The 17,500-nt window shown below is 40.3% G+C and overlaps 1 protein-coding gene across 2 annotated transcripts in view; it reads left to right on the top strand.

Moving 5' to 3' along the window:
• Positions 1-17,500, top strand: part of LOC144978217 (signal peptide, CUB and EGF-like domain-containing protein 1) — a 96,183-nt gene that overhangs the window by 75,501 nt on the left and 3,182 nt on the right. For both annotated transcript variants that reach the window (XM_078924009.1, XM_078924010.1), the window contains 12 exons: positions 886-1,002; positions 1,867-1,989; positions 3,406-3,627; positions 4,410-4,529; positions 5,245-5,403; positions 6,361-6,463; positions 7,132-7,235; positions 8,530-8,694; positions 9,244-9,411; positions 11,408-11,569; positions 16,211-16,408; positions 17,419-17,500. The exon at positions 17,419-17,500 is cut by the window's right edge and continues 71 nt beyond it. In XM_078924009.1, coding sequence (XP_078780135.1) covers positions 886-1,002; positions 1,867-1,989; positions 3,406-3,627; positions 4,410-4,529; positions 5,245-5,403; positions 6,361-6,463; positions 7,132-7,235; positions 8,530-8,694; positions 9,244-9,411; positions 11,408-11,569; positions 16,211-16,408; positions 17,419-17,500 — 1,723 coding nt within the window. The remainder of the gene's footprint in view (positions 1-885; positions 1,003-1,866; positions 1,990-3,405; positions 3,628-4,409; positions 4,530-5,244; positions 5,404-6,360; positions 6,464-7,131; positions 7,236-8,529; positions 8,695-9,243; positions 9,412-11,407; positions 11,570-16,210; positions 16,409-17,418) is intronic.

The raw sequence follows: 17,500 nt of genomic DNA, 5'->3' as shown, positions 1-17,500 counted from the left end.
TTTTGCTGCTTGAAGCTATAAGGAAAAAAATAATGATAAGTATTGAATAGTAAGCATCAATTTATTAGACGAAGAGAGATATTGTGGGTGTTTCGGGTTTCCCCTGAGATATTTCATTCGTCCTTAGAGTTTTATTCATTGTGTTTTGTTGATAAAGGGGAAACCAGAAAATCCACAGTATGTGTCTTCGTCTGATAAGTTGAAGCTTACAATTACAATTCAATACGTATCGTTATTGTTTTTGACATGAATTTTGGAATGCTAAGCAATTTAGAATGTTGTGATTTGAGCCCGCAGGCTGGTTCATATGAGATTAAAGATAACTAATAAATCTTTCACGTAGATAAGGGCTGTATAGTCCAAGGGTTTGAAAAAAAAAAGATAAAATCAACACCAACAGCAACAACAACAACAAAAACTCAAACATATTTGTAATCAATTCCAATAAGTATAGATATTTTATGATTTTCATATTAAGTTTTGTTGAGATTAATTTGCAAATAATTTTTATGTAGAAGTAATTTTTGGGTAATCTACACATTTGTGCCCATCAGTTAGATGCCGAATGCATAAGGCAGGTTGAGCCGCCCTTTATTTATCTTTTTTTTAAAACTTCCTGGTATTTGCATCTTTCCATTATTGGCACGCAACATGCTAAAATCATGGTCAGGTAGAGTTGTTTGATAAATACCAAGAGTTTTTTTGTTTTGTTGTTTTTTTTTTCCAAAAGAAAAACAATACACAATAAGAAGCTACTCAACTTTATAACATTTGGTATTCTAACGGATTAATACAAATTAATACGTTGTATTAGATTACCAATGGTTACTTTTACCATGATGTAATATCTCTGTTTTACTCTTCAAATGACTTCATCCCATTCAGATATCGACGAATGCCAGCTGAAAACGACATGTGATCATCGATGTGTCAACTCGCCTGGTTCTTTCATGTGTCATTGTAACAGAGGATATCAGAAGTTTGGACTTACACATTGTGCAGGTTGTGCAAGTTTCTTAAACCTTCTCCTTACCACCTATTGGAAAATCGTCACATTTGTTACGATGCAACCGTCACTTTTCTCATTCAGATTTCATTTCTTTTTGCTGTAGATCTAGTTATAAAAACGACATTCTGTAAAAGAGCTCATATTGTTGAACAATATTATATATAGAATGTGCTTGTTGCTGTTCTGATTGAGTAAGAATTGTCTGTTTTTGTGTTAGGTGGGGAGGTGTGAAGTTTTGGGGAAAATTTTTTTAATGGCTGGTAAGGAGAGGGTTAAATGGTCAATACGTTTATCTATTAGTAGAGGCTGTTCTCAATGAAAAGCAGAAGTGGTGATGTCACACCTTCCTCTCTCCCGATTCAAAACTCCTTGGAAGTGTGCAGTCAGTCCGCTGGAGGACCACCCATGAATATGTTACATAATGAATCATAAGGTGGCATAACTGTTATAGTAGCAGAATAAATAGGCCGATTCTTATGATTACGGAGCGTAAAAGCGAGAGAATGTATGATCTGTTTTGACAACCAGCATTTAATTTATGTTGTCTAGTGGGATGACACTCGCTTGCGGATCGGAAGGTCCTGGGTTCGATCCTCACTCGGCGCATAGTTGAGTCCTTGGAAAAGGCTCTTTACTCACATTCTCTCACCGCTCAAAGCGGGACTCGAATCCAGGACCTTCCGATCCGAAGGCGAGTGCCATACCTCAAGACCGCATAGCCGCACAATATACTGATTCTTCATGGTTAACGTCTAATGTTAAAGTTTGTTTTGTTTGTTTGTTTGTTTTGTTTTTATCTTTGTTTTTGTTTTATTTCTACTTTTACATATTTTTTTCATTTTTCTTTTTCTAATTAGACAAAAATGAATGTTCTGACCGTAATGGCGGATGTGCTCATAGTTGCACCAACACGGAAGGGAGATACATTTGTTCGTGTGTGCCTGGATTCAAACTCCACCCAAATAAACACGATTGTATCGGTGAGTCCTTTTTATATTATGCACTTATAGATTTACTGCGTCTCCAATGCGAGACATTTACAAGAAGTATCAGCCAACAGTAAGAATTGTATCCAAAGTGTTAAGAAATTAATGGATGAGAGCAGACTGAAACTGAATGATGATAAGACGGAGGTGCTGTATGTGGGGAACACGAAGTGGAAAAGTGAAACAGATTTGAAGCTGGGGGATGCCTCCATTCAAATTGTTGACATAGTGAAAAACATTGGCACATTCTTAGACTCTGGACTGTCGATGGAGCAGCAGATTAAAAATTTGGTTAGATCTCTCTTTTTCCAACTAAAAAAGATTGCTTCCATTAGACGTATTTTAGCCTGAGGATGTGACCAAACACCTGGTTGTGTCCCTCGTACTACCGAAATTGGATTATTGTAATGCTCTGTTGTTTGGCGTTTCGCAATATAATCTGAGACGTCTTCAGATTGTCCAAAACAGCGCTGCCAGACTAGTACTCATGAAACGTAGGTGCGATTCTGCCAGACCTCTGCTTCATGACCTGCATAGGCTGCCTGTTGAGAGAGGGATTAAATTAAAAGCTTGTGTTTTAGTGTATCGTTGTCTTGAAAGTACTGCCCCTTCATACCTTTCAGAACTAATTGAAAGATATTCAAAGCCCCGCCCCTTACGTTCGGCCAGTGATTCCACCAAACTAGTTGTCCCTCGAATACGGAAAAATGCTGGAATGAGATCCTTTTCTCATGTCGGATCCTCTGTTTGGAACGTCTTACCACAGAGAATTTGTGAAAAAGAGTCTTTGTCTATTTTTAAACGTTCGCTTAAAACATATCTGTTTCCTCTTTAGTAGATGGTATGAGAAGCAAGATAGGTCTGGGTTGTGTTGTGTGTTGTGTATGTATGTGTGTGTGGTTGTGTGTGTGTGTGTGAATGTTTGCGTAATGAGTATGTTTAGCCATAGTAGTCTGGTTGTTAAGATAGCTTATTAGTTTTCAGAGTTATATTATATATATTTTTATTATTATTATTATTATTATTATTATTATTATTATTATATTATTATTATTATTATTATTATTATATTATATTATTATTATTATTATTATTATTATTATTATTATTATTATTATTATTATTATTATTATTATTTTATTATTATAAGGCTGTTTATTGTTTTAATTTTTAGTTGATGGCTAAAGAAGGGATTTAAGCCCAAAACTGTTTTCGTGATCTGTAAGAAGATCTTTATCGAAGTTGTTATATATGACCTTGGGGTACCGATAGGTCAATTGGTAGATCTGCAATGATGGGCAATCCGCCTTTTGCAGATAAAGTCGTTGAACTTGAACTTTTGTTTTGAGTTCACAGCTTATTCTAATAGCTTAGACCCCGTTTTAGCTAATCTCTGTTTCAATCCCAAAGACGCAAGAGAATGTACCAAGCTGAAGCCCCGCCCAGACATTGACATGACTTGTAGGTCCTCATCCCGAGGAGACCAGAGCTGCTCCGTGTCCTGCAAGGGCAAAGGTTACCTGATCTCGGGGCGAAAGGTCATGGACACACAATTGATCAATATCACGTGTGGGCCTTCAACCAAATATGAATGGCTTGGCCTGACCAACGATACGCTGCCTGAATGTTCTAGTAAGTAAATGTGGCACCTACTACGAGTAGATGTTATTAGTAATATTGACAGTGTCATCATCATTATTGCCTTCTAATATTACATAATATTATCATCATTATCATCATTATTTTATCGTCATTATTTCTATTACTATCATCATCATCATCATCATCATCATCATCATCATCATCATCATCATCATCATCATCATCATCATTCCAGGAGGTGATTTTCTAAATTTGCTCAGTTACATCCACAGAGAAGAGGAGTTAACACCCTATTGGACCCCTTAGAATCACGTGAGAAAATTTTAAGTTTCAAAACTTTTGTTCTATATTCTATGAGCAAACAAGACCTGTGATTTATCTTTTAAGTTCTAGGTAAATGTCAAGAAATTACATTTTTCTCGGGATGATGTATATTTTTTAATTGAGCTTTTATATAGGGCAATATCCACTAAATGTGCTCAAAGCGCTTTACAAGGTGTCCCTGGCCAACAGCAACACTTAACAACCTGTTAGGCGATATTATAATTTTTTAAGACAAAGACAACGGCCAGGTACTCGTTTTACACCTGAGTGCGGTGAGAGAATGTGAGTAAAGAGTCTTTTCCAAGGACTCAACTATGCGCCGAGCAAGGCTCAAACCCAGGACCTTCCGATCCGAAAGCGAGTGTCATACCACAAGACCACATAGCTGCATGTAAAAAATGCTTTTACCTGGCACAGGGCGAAAAGGGCAAGTGTGATGATGAGGTTTTGGAAGTTTCATCTAAATAAAATAAACTTTTACTTAACAGAACACATTGTTCCTCCAAGTTACAAAAGAATGGCGAAGCTGGTCATACTGCGCGAGTCATGTGACGTTGACGAACGGAGCCTAGAGGAAGCAAGAGTGAACTTGACTACTGCTCTCAACGGTATGATAAAGATAAAAAATGAATGATATTGATGTAAATTTTATCGTTTTTGGATCGCAAGATAGTTAATCAGCGATGTGCACCTAGTTGTAGATTTTTGACCAATCAAAACCTGGGATTTGTGACACACCTTCAGACAAATATAGCTTGTTGTTTGTAAACAGAAGATACCTAGATAACCACGCCTCTCGAACAGTCGGCAGAATGTAAACAATGGCAGTGATTGGTAAACATAGAAAACTACACATGTTTAATTTCGGTGGTACGCGTCTAAGTAATAAACCATCTGTTCTACCCCTTGATCAATAGAACCAACATAGAAAACTATGTGTAAACTTCATCATCCATCGTGGCCTGTGCTCTTGAGCACGTTGGCGGTAAGCTGTCTCCACGTATCACAATCCTGTGCGTGTAAACTTAAACGTTTATAATATGATCAAGAAAATCGTGTGATAACTAGACACCCAACTGGTGGTATAGATAGAACAAAAATAATTTCATCTCAGACCTTTGTTATTGTTTTTTGCCATCCGCGTTCATGAGTAATTCTCACTAAACTGTATTAACCAGACTATAAATGTTCATAGTTACACATAGTTTTGTATGTTGGTCCGTTATACTTCCGGATGGCAATGTTGTGAGCTGCTTAGTTAAGCGCACACTATCTATATCTGTTTATGTTTACAACCAAATTATAACATCTCTCTCCAAACAGCTGAAAAGAAATTTAAATGCAGCAACCGTTGTCAAGTGAATTACTTCGACTTGGTGTGTGGGACGAGGAGAAAGAAGTTTAAGAAACTAATGAGACGATCCAAGAAATATATCATGACAGCTGAGTTTGGTCTGGAGATGAAACCAAAGAAAATTTCAGGTGATTCGTCGTTTTCTAACAGTCTGATCATGTGATATTTACTTGGCAGGGTTTACCATGTATCATATATTCCATGCAATGTGATATTTACTTGGCAGGGTTTACCATGTATCATATATTCCATACAATGTGATATTTACTTGGCAGGGTTTACCATGTATCATATATTCCATACAATGTGATATTTACTTGGCAGGGTTTACCATGCATCATATATTCCACACAATGTGATATTTAATTTACTTGGCAGGGTTTACCATGTATCATATATTCCATACAATGTGATATTTACTTGGCAGGGTTTACCATGTATCATATATTCCATACAGTCCATGTTCAATTTTTGTCAACGAGCACAGAATTACTGGCAAATCTAAAAAATTATAAAGCTATTTTTTTACAGATTGATATAGATAGGAGTAACTTTCAAACCTATTTTTAACCTAGTATAATTCTATAACCCTCGCCTCAAAAGATAAATTTATTAAATTTTCTCGGGCGTAATGAATGTATAGGTTATTTGACGTTGGAAATCCATATCTGGCCACACTGCTGCCGGATTCATGTTCACGCACCTACAGACTTTATTATCGGACTGATTTTGATCGTTGATGGGGCTCAAAAGATTTGTCTCGATATTAGTCTGGATATATATGTTAATTTCAATACAATAGTATGTCAATTAAAATAGATGAGTGACTTTTCTTAATAGCCATTATTTCGTCGCAAAATGACGGATTCTCCACTAGTGTTACAAAATGAATGTATGTATCCCTAATGTTTAAGTATTTTACAGATTAAACTCCTCTCATAGGTTCAGTTAGAAGTTGTATGTATACTCTCCTAAATTTCAGTTTATAAGTGCCAAATTTTTGTATTTATATTAACTGAATTGATTTCTTCTTTCCATCATAAGATGAACATTGAATTAAATCAATTAATTCAATTTGTCTCTAGATACATGTGATGCATTTTGTTCAACTCAAAGAAACAAAAAAAGATTTATGAGGGCTTTCAAGAAATTGAGACAGCAAGTGAAGCGGAGAAAGTTTATAGTTAGGTATGTATTCGTCAATGATGAAGATATACAGATGAAAAGTGTATCATTTATTTCGCTACTCTCTCTCTCTCTCTCTCTCTCTCTCTCTCTCTCTCTCTCTCTCTCTCTCTGTGTGTGTGTGTGTATGTGTGTGTGTCTCTCTCTCTCATTTTTCTCTCTCTCTTTCTCTCTCTCCATCTATCTATCTCTCTATCTATCTCTTTCTTTCTTTCTGTCTCTCTCTCTCTCTCTCTCTCTCTCTCTCTCTCTCTCCTTCTTTCTTTCTTTCATTATTTCTCTCTCCATATGTATGTCTATTTATCTATATAGGTATCTGTCTGCGTCTAAATATGTTAATTATATATATATATATATATATATATATATATATAATATATAAATATATTTATATATATTATATATATTATATATATATATATATATATATATTATCACGCACTCTCATCATCCTCTGTGTGGAGAGAGAGAGAGAGAGAGAGAGAGAGAGAGAGAGAGAGAGCGAGAGAGAGAGAGAGAGAGAGAGAGAGAGAGAGAGAATGCTAAGTCAGAAAGAACTCGGTCCAAAAAGGATTTTACAACAAGACACCCAGTATGGTACACTGGATTTTATGAAATCATTCTACCCCATATTAAACTTTGATTTCCTTTTTTACTCTCACGATATAAAGAATAGACGGAAGGGACTACAAAGCTGTCAAGAAAAGTCTAAAGACCGACAAACGCATTGTATCCGAATGCCGTGACGGAACAGAGCTCATCAACGGAACCTGTGGTGAGTATCATCACTGTATTTTTTTAGTCCCTCGGAGCTATTAATTAGGCCGGTGGAACCGGAGTTAATCTGTTTGCTACCCTTTGGATAGCTTGCAAAGAACTTTCCACCAGTTCTATTAGACCCAGTTACCGAATCCCTGCTGCGTGGACATGGGGAATGATCTCGATCCCTTTGTAAATGAAGCGAGTGCTCTACCAACTGAGCTATAGAGATCCCCGACACTGTATTAGGAATAAACGATTTGTGACTCACCACATCAATCATGGAACATTTCTGTAACGTTGTACAAACAGTAGCAATCACTAGGATAGTCTATCACATCATATGTAGTTCCTTTTAGGCATGAGGTCCATGTAACATTTCTGTAACGTTGTACAGACAGTAGCAATCACTGGGATAGTCTATCACATCATATGTAGTTCCTTTGAGGCATGAGGTCCATGTAACATTTCTGTAACGTTGTACAGACAGTATTAATTGCTGGGATAGTCTATCACATCATATGTAGTTCCTTTGAGGCATGAGGTCTATGTAACATTTCTGTAACGTTGTACAGACAGTAGCAATTGCTGGGATAGTCTATCACATCATATGTAGTTCCTTTGAGGCATGAGGTCCATGTAACATTTCTGCAACGTTGTACAGATATTAGCAATTGCTGGGATAATCAATCATAAAATTAAATGTTCTGCCAATTCTGACAGACCCAGTTTTTCAGTTAAATCATATCATATCATGTTATTAAAATGCCTTTAAAACGGACTTGTGTACTGTAAATGTCCTTAAAACATAAGAAACAAACTATTGTACATCACACATTACATTGCAGATTCTCTGAGAGAAAATATATTACTTGAAAAGGGAGAGACATATATGAAGAAAAGTACCAGAAAACATCTATTCCTATTATGAAACATTGTCAATACTCATTCATACATTATTTTAAGACACAAAATTCAATATTAATGGCATTTTTTGAATCATTAATATTTTAGCATGTTTAGTTTGAAACTTCAAACAGTTACTGCTAGGAAAACAGAGGGGGGGGGGGGGGGCAGAAGAATTCTTGACTGAACCTAGCGGCTTCAAATCTTTTTCAATTTATTTAAATAAAATCCCGTTATTATTCAGTCCAATTGATTTTCGAACGTGTAAGTTCTTTTGGTATAGCCACGTTTCGAAACCGGAATTTCAATTGGGTAAACAACTTTTTTTTTTGTCAATTATATCCTCTCTGCTCTATCATTTTGTACCTACGTGATAGTTAACATAATATTTTTACCCTTTCCAGTCGGTTGTCTTCCTGGTACATCCTTTGATAAGAAGACAAAAACTTGCCAGCCGTGTTCCAAAGGCACCTTCCAGGATGGAAATGCCCAATTGGAATGTAAGATCTGCCCTAATAGAATCCAAGGATCTGGCCGAGAAGCTGCCGCTGCTTTGGAAGATTGCTATGGTATGTTCGATGCTTGTTGCTAGTTATGAAAATGTGTCCAGGTCTGACAACCGACCGCAAATATGGGTTTGATTAATTACTGTTGTAATGAACAAAATCTTGCGTTGATTTGATATAATCTCCATTACAACATCGAGATCATAACAATTGGATTATTGGACTTGTAAATAACTGCACGTTGTCAGACACCCAGTCTTTCTCGCATGGAGAATGTTTGATGTCTTTTGTCGTTGTTGTGTTTTGTTTTTGTTTTTGTTTTTTGTTTTATTTTTTGTTGAGTATTTTTGTTGTTGTTGTTGTTGGTAATTCCTTTTTTTTTATTTTTTTTTTTTTTTTTTTTTTTTTTTTTTTTTTTTTTTTTTTTTGCTTTTTGTCTTTTTTTTCTGTGTCTTTTGTCATATTATTCTAAATCTAGGCAATGAGTCTTGTTTATTATTCTAAATCTAGGCAATGGATCTTGTTATTATTCTAAATCTAGACAGTTTGTCTTGTTTGATAGTTTAAATCTATCGTGTAGTAGTATATCATTTTTTTCCTATTAATTTATAGATATGTGTGAACCAGGAACCTTTTCAAAAACCGGCACCAAACCGTGTCAGCATTGTGGTATTGGAACGTTCCAACCTCAATTTGGTCGAATCACGTGTGTGCCATGTGGAGGCGGATTAAGCACCACGATGACTGGCAGCAGAGACTTTTCGCAATGTATATCCAGGGGTAAGTCTACTAACCAAATAATTACTTATAGTTTGATTTTTATTATAGATTCGCTTTGTTTTTAATGAGAAACAAGTCCGATAAAAGGCTATTCTGACTGATTGATGACGTAGTACGCAAGGAATCTTAGGTCGACTGATGACGTAATGCACAAAAGTGATATGACTGATGACCTGAAAATGCTCCTTGTGATCTATAAAGTTACATACTTCTTCAATCTTCAATCTTCAATGATTTGTATTTGCAAAAGGCCCCACGGGCCCATCACTACAAATGTTCTATTACACTCCAATCAAAACTGGGAACAGACACAGATTCCTTTGACGAGTAAATGCATTCAACACTGTTTTGAAAGTTTCCAAGCAGGACATTCCAGTCATTTATTGTTCGTGGGGGAAAAGCTGTGTTTGTGTCTGTGTCTTTTCTTGTAAATGGTTGTATGTATTGTGATGCATTGGATCTACGTGTAGCGTACCTATCTGATTTGCTTTTTATGTAGTTTGGGATGATGATTGGTTAGTTTGGGTCGTTGATAGTTTTGTGTAAGGTAACAATACAGAATACCTTCGTCGGTTTTTCAGTGGTTTCCATTCAAGTGACTGTAGGGAGGATGTCACACTACCCGTGTCTCTGGATTTGCATCCGGTTGCGAATCTTGCAGCTGCTCTTTGTAATTTTTCAATATTGTCTATGGCATTTTTTTGTGTGTAGAGGCCCCACACAGCGCTGGCATGTTCTAATATTGGACTGATAAGTGTTGTGTACGCCTGGGCATTGGTTTATGTTCCTTTTGAAAAACCCCAGCATCCTGCTTGCCTTTACTGTGATATGTTCTATATGGGTTTGCCACTTAAGTTTTTATATTGAGAAGAACTCCAGGGTATTTTATGGAGTCAACATGTTGCAAGGGATGGTCAGTCCAGTGTATAATTGTGAGTATTAGGCTCTTTCTTGTTTGATGTTGACATGACATATCATTTTGATGGATGGAACTTCATGTGCCATGTATCTGACCACGTCTGGAGAGAACCAAGATCTTTCTGAAGTTTATGTGCTTCTGCGCTACCTACTATCTATTGTCCTGAAAAGAAGGTGAACAGTTTAAGCCTTGTTTTGAACATAATTCATTTCCGTGGTCATTTATAAATATAAAGAACCATAAAGACCCAAGTACTGTACCCTTCGGTACTCTTGATAAGACCTAACATTTTTCCCTCGAGTTTTCATCAATGACAAATTGTTACGTTCGATTGCAAAGCCAGTCCTTGAACCAAAGTAGAAGATTTTGCGGTTGTTGTTCCATATTCTCTGACTGATGTGTTTCAATACCCCCAATATTCCGAATATCGCTTTGCTCGAGTTTTAATAGTAATCGTTTGTGTGGTACAGGTTCAAAAGCTGTAGATAAGTCTAGTATCAGGCGATCAATTTTCTTTTTGTTGTCTAGTGATTTTACAATTCCTTCTATTTTATTGATTAATTGTATCTCGCATGACCGTTTTTTCCTGAAGCCGTGCTGGTGGTTGACTAGTATGTTGTGTTTGTTGTAGTGTTCCATGCTAGAATGGAATATAATGTGTTCTAATATCTTGCAAAGGACTGAAGTTGGAGATACAGGTCTATAATTTGCCCTTTTTATAGATTGGGGTTATAAGGGCATGCTTCCAGTTGGTAGGCACTGTTCATTTGTTCATGGATTCTTGGGAAATCGTTCACAGGAACGGGGGCTATTATTTAAGTATTCTAGTTGGTATGAGGTCTGGCCCTGCTGACTTGGATGGGTTTAGCAGCTGATTTCGTATTCCTTATGTGGTTATGTTGATTCTTGGCAGTTAATGAACTTTCCAATCCTCTACTTATATCATCGACATATTATTTTAATTTTAAATCATACCACAGTCTTTAAGCATCACATTTCACATCGCAACACATTGCTATAAGGACACATTGTATTCTTTGCAATTTCATACAACAAATTCATAATATTTATTCACAGTTATATGTAAGCCAGGATCGTACTATAGCACAGTGAGCCACGCATGCGTGACATGTGGGCGTGGCTTCTACCAGCCTCTTTCTGGGCAGGAATATTGCAAGGCATGTCCTGGTAACACCACTACAGACTTTCCCGGCGCGACATCTCCAGAATCGTGTAAAGGTATTGTGATGACGATGATGATGATGACAACGACGACGACGATGATGATGATGATGATAATGATGATGATGATGATGATGATGATGATGATGATAATGCTGATGTTGATGATGATGATGATGATGATGATGATGAGATGATGATATGATCGATGATGATATGATGATGATGATGATGATGATGATGATGATGATGATGATGGTGATGATGATGATGATGATGATGATGATGATGATGATGATGATGGGAGAAATATTGCTTGCAGATTAGAAACGTAGAAAGGGCTTGACCATCAGATAATAAAAAGAAGACCAAGTTATTGATTTGCCTCAATTTCTACACAAAATGCCTTCTCGCTCAAGATGAGCATTTTTATAGTTAAAATATCATTTTCTTCTCTTTCCTCTTTGTATGTGCATCTGTTTAACCATTATGAACGGTTGAGTGTCAACATCTCGAAGACCTCAGATACACATTCCTCCCACTAAATCAAACCATCGGTAACACATTGTATATCGTCACTTGGAGCAACATTAAAGACATCTAACGTTTACGTCATGTCACAAGACAGAAGGGTTAGAGTCTAGTTGGTCGCTGTTTCGGATAAGACCATTATGAATGAGTTGTCATTTGTATCGTAGCTCTTTGCACTCTTCTGTATTTATTCAATATTTTTTAAATTATTTATTTTTTAATCGAATAGATCCCAGACTGAACAAACTTAGTACAGTATTGGTTTGATTGAGGTCATACAGGAGTAAACTTCTATTGAACAAATAAATAGAGGTGCCTAAATGAGTCAATAAAATGGAGATAAAGATAAAGGGAGTAAATCGACTCACGAATGAACAACACAAAACAAACGACGTTTCGGCCTTCGGCCTTTTTCAAGTACTTTTCATTATCAGAAGTGTGGATCAGGAAAAGGCAAGCCTTGTCTGAACGCCGGGTTGGATCATCCTTCGTCTGGTCCCTATCCTGTTGCTGTCCCAGCACGATTGCATCCAAGCTGGTATCACCTTCAGGGTCATTGGGGCACTCAAGCTCCTGCACGACGGCAGCAGCTTCTTATGGTTCACACTATTATGTTATGACGATCGACCCAATCAGCAAAGTCCGGTCCGCATTCGTGCACCGTCGCGAACCCGCCTGGTAGCATCGTCACAACACACCTTTCGACTAGATGCTCTGCCGTTTCGGGTTCTTGCCCACAGCGTGGACATAAAGGACAGGAAGTTAGACCCCACTGATGTAACGCACCGGCCGTTAGGCAGCTCCTCGACCGAAGCCGATTCGCAGCTACCCAGTGTCTCCTCTTACTGGTATCAAAGCCTGGCAACTTCTCACCAAGCTTAGAGGAGTGTAGGTCCCCGCCCCCACGAGGGATTGAATTCGTCCAAACCGACTTCCATCTCGTATGTGCAGCTCTGTCCGTAGTCAGGGATTCTGCGTACAAGGGTTGCCGGGACTTATTTCGGCTCGAAACGGGGGCACCGTTCATTATGCGCATGAGAGGGGTATCCCCATTCCCTCTCTCTTTGATCTTACTCAGCCAGTTTCCCGTAATGGTCTCCCTCCGGACATCAGGGGGCTGGATCGCTGCCATCACCGGGCCCCATTCTCTAGGGGTTGTTGCTAGCGTTCCCGACACTATGTGCATCGACTTGCGAAGTTTTACATCCACCTTCTCAACGTTTCTGCTTCTACCCCACACTGGAGCGCAATACTCCGCGGTGGAATAGCATAGTGCCAGGGCGGATGTTCTCAGGAGCGCTTGGCTAGCGCCCCAAGTCGATCCCGCCAGCTTCCTCAGAAGACTATTCCGCTTCTCTATCTTCCGGGCAACCCCTTCGAGATGAACCCGATAGGTAAGGCTGCGATCCAGCGTCACCCCTAGGTATTTTGGACGCGGCTCATATGGGAGTGGCTGGTCCCCGACTAGGACATTCAGTTTACGGGTGTGCCAACCACTGCATAAGTGAAATGCAGTGGCCACGGTTTTTGAAGTGTTCATCTTCAGGTACCACTTGTCAAAGTAGGATTTGAGTCTGGTGACGTCCTCGCTGAGTACGCTCTCGAGACGGGTCCACACTTTACTCTGAGTAACGAGTGCCCAGTCGTCTGCGTATCCCAGCCTCAGGGAGGAAGTGTTCGGCATATCGCTAATGTAAACGTTAAACAACATTGGCGCAAGTACCGACCCCTGAGGGACCCCATTCTTCAATTTCCTAACTTTGCTCGTGACGTCTCCCAGCGCGACGTGGAATTGCCTTTCCCCTAAGATCGAAGAGAACAACTTCAAGGTCTTTTTGCACCTTATGATTTTTGCAAGTTTGAGCATTAACCCATCGCACCAGACCGTATCGTACGCCGCTGATAGGTCTATAAACACAGCACCTGTTTGCTGTTTTCTCTCGAACCCGTGCTCAATATGCTCTGTAAGGGCAATGACCTGCTCCGTGGTGCACCTCCCTTCCCTGAAGCCTGCCTGCTCAGGTGGCAGGGCAGCGTCTAGGACCGGCCCCCATCGGTTTAATAGAACACGCTCCAACAGTTTGTAAAGACAGCTCAGCAGCGATATGGGTCTGTAACTGTCTGCCTCCTTCGCCGGCTTCCCTGGCTTCAGGATGGCAACTATCTTCGCATGCTTCCACACTTGTGGAAGCTTTCCGTTTGCAAGGATGTCAGACATTGCCTCTGCTAGCCAGGCCCGTGCCCTGGGCCCAGATGCGTCACCATATCGGGATATACACCATCTATCCCAGCTGCTTTGCCGTTCTTCACTTCGCTAATGGCTGCACCCACTTCTCGGGGACTGAACGGGGCCGTCCAGTCCGACTCCTCCGCAGGTAGCGAGTCCAAAATCGTACGGTACGCCTTGCGGACACCGCGCTCAAAAGCCTGATTAGGGACCCGCTTGCTACGGTTCTTAATATTCTTGGCAATTGTGTCTGCCTCGCATTCCGGTGCAGCCTTCGCGAAATTCCGATCTGGGTCCAATTTCTTTATCAAACGCCAAGCGTGGCGGCTGGAGTGTGTAAAGTCGAGACTTTCCACGGTCTCCTGCCACCGTTGCTTCCTTCCCTCTGCCAGAGACTGGAGTAGTCTATCGGCTGTGTCCTGGGACTGGGTCTGCTGGTACTCTCGGTACAGCTCTTCCGACTCTGCTGTCCAGCAAGGGGTGTAGAATTTCCGTTTGCCCCGTGGAATAGAGCGTTGAGCGCTCTTAACCAGTAGCCTACTAAATCTGGTTATATTCTTGGACTTGGGAGGAATGGCAGGGCAGACCTGCTCGATATAGGAACTGAATTCCTCCCAGTCAGCCTTCCTGAAATTCCATCTGCAAAGTGGGAGAGACTGCACCCTCGGTATTGTCACCCCAGCTGTGACAAGAACCGGCCTGTGCTGGCTATGCGGAAAGTCCCCGAGGACTGTCCGCTTCACCTGCAACGGTTCACCGTTCGCGCCTTTCGTTACGAGGGTGAGGTCTGGAGTATACTCCTTCTTATGGCGGGTACCCCGGAAGGTACCCTTGGCTGTAGGATCGTACACTAGGTGTAGATCATTACAGTCCATCCATGAGCGGAGTTGTCTTCCTGCCTCATTGCAGTCTCGGTAGCCCCATTCGTGATGGTGGCTATTAAAGTCTCCCAGACAGATGGAAGGATGGCTGACCACCGGTACCGGTGGTGTAGTCCAAGTCGCTCTAGGTGGTTTGTATATATTATGCAAACACAGTCCACCTACTTCCACGGAAATTCGGTTCACCCCATTGCTGTCCGTTACGCTCTCAATGACCCTTACCTTCGATGGCTCTTTAGCGTAAACGCTAACCCCTCCTTTGAGCCTCGAGGTGTCCTCGCGTTGGACCACCGTATAGCCTGAGATCTGGAATCGGGAAGATTGCGCGCCTGAATAAAGGTGGGTCTCCTGTAAAAGGAGGATATCAACGCAATGAACGGCCAATAGCTTTGATAAAAGCTCATTTTTTGCCATACTCTGGCTCTCGACGTTCAGGGACAATATACGCGTCAGCTCGCCATCCCCGCCGTCGCATTTTCCGATCGGCAGGCCGCGAATCGATTGATGCATGGGACGTTTGCTTTTTTCTCGGACGTGCCGACGACCCTGGCGACACGAACGCGGTATTATTTGGCTAGGCGGCAGACCGCTTCGCCATTGACGGGACTGATTGGGACTCGACATAAGGACAATAGTGTGGCGCCCGGGATAGGGCTGCTATTCGGGCACCGGGTTTGGATCAAATTTAGTCACACACCGGGGCGAGCAGCTCATGTGGCTCGTTGGCTCGATACCCGGGATGGTCTCGTGACGGTCGACCGGGATTTACACCTTTGCCCTCCCGTGTGCCTCAAGCCCCCTCACCAACTGCAAGGTAAAGATCCACGAGGGGGTGCACGACGGCAACGTGCTGATCCGGTAGCATTTGTGTTTACTTGAAAAAAGCCAAAGGCCGAAACGTCGTTTGTTTTGTGTTGTTCATTCATGAGTCAGACTTACTCCCTTTATCTTTATCTCCATAAACTTCTATTGCCTTGGGCAGAAGTGTTTTGTTTTAGAAAGTCCCCGCTAAAGTTTGAGTTTGAGTTTTTGATAGATCCATACCATCTTATTCTCCAGATCGAACCTGCGGCCAATATAAGGGAGACTACTATGGGATCTTAGAGAGCCCCAACTACCCTGGGAACTACCCCGTGAACGTGGAGTGTGTCTGGAAGATCCGGCCTGAGAAAAAACGACGAATCCTCATTATCGTGCCGGAGATCGATTTGACCGATGGAGACAAGTGTGGTGACGTCATTGTCATGAGGAAGTCTAGTAAGTTCAAAGATCAAAGGGGAGGCCTTCCGAAAGCTCCTACATCTCCAGTATTCTTGCTCTAGTAGGGGGTTTGGGAGGGGGGCAGACTTTTTTTAAAAGTTTCCCCCCTCCCAAACCCTCTACTAGAACATTATAAAAAACAAGAATACTGGGGGTGTAGGAGCTTTCAGAAGGCCTCCCGATCAAAGTTCATACGCCCTCTCTCTTTCAAAAGTTTGATCTTTTTGGAGGAGGGGGGGGAGGGTCCCTGATGTATATAAGCTCAACCTGATTTTACTCGCATAATCCTTTCAGCGGGTTGCGTTTTTAACCCTCTCCCTACCAACTATAGGAAAATCATCATATTCGTTATGATACAACCAACATTTTTTAAATTTCAAATTTATCTTGTACATCATAAAAAATTTAAGAAAATGAACAATGTGTTGTAAAGCATGTTTTGCTAAAGAAATTATTAAGCAAAAGAACTTGTAGGGAATGAGATTAGGGGAAGAGTAGCGTCCCTTGATTGGAAGTCATGAGCGGAAAGGTTATTAGAGAGAGAACGCCATGTTGGTTGTGCGGCATGAGACACTTCACCGAAAACGAGGACGAGAGAGACGCATGCGCAAATCCATTTTGACGTTCTCTCTGTAAGGTGACGTCCAATCAAGGGACGCTACTCTTCCGCTAATCTCATTCCCTATTGCTATTGTGTTTGAGTGATATAAAATTGTGTTAGTTGGGTGTGAAGTTTTGGGGAAAATCCTGAAAATGGCTGGTAAGGAGAGAGTTAATAAGGGACACACCTGCATGCCAACACACAAAACATCATATCATCTTACAACAACAAATAAAAACTATCACGACTTGAACAATCTAAAGACAAGACTTAAGAGAAAAAAATGCAACTGCAGGAATCAATGCAACATGCCACTGAACTGTAATTGAATAACAAAATGTATCTAGTATTTCAAAAAGTTTTTAAAAAGTAAATCTGATAATTTTTTTCTTAACTTTTTTTAAAGAGTCTCCATATAGTCAGAGTACTTTTGAGACGTGTGAAAGTCGTCCCCATCCAATAGCCTTCACAGCCAGGTCCAAAAAGTT

This window comes from Berghia stephanieae, chromosome 8 (assembly GCF_034508935.2).
Source record: "Berghia stephanieae isolate SIO BIC M18660-M18661 chromosome 8, UCSD_Bste_1.3, whole genome shotgun sequence".
In the NCBI taxonomy this organism is placed as follows: Eukaryota; Metazoa; Mollusca; class Gastropoda; order Nudibranchia; family Aeolidiidae; genus Berghia; species Berghia stephanieae.
Note: the sequence above shows the minus strand (reverse complement) of the source record. Positions and strands in the feature narration are given on the sequence as shown.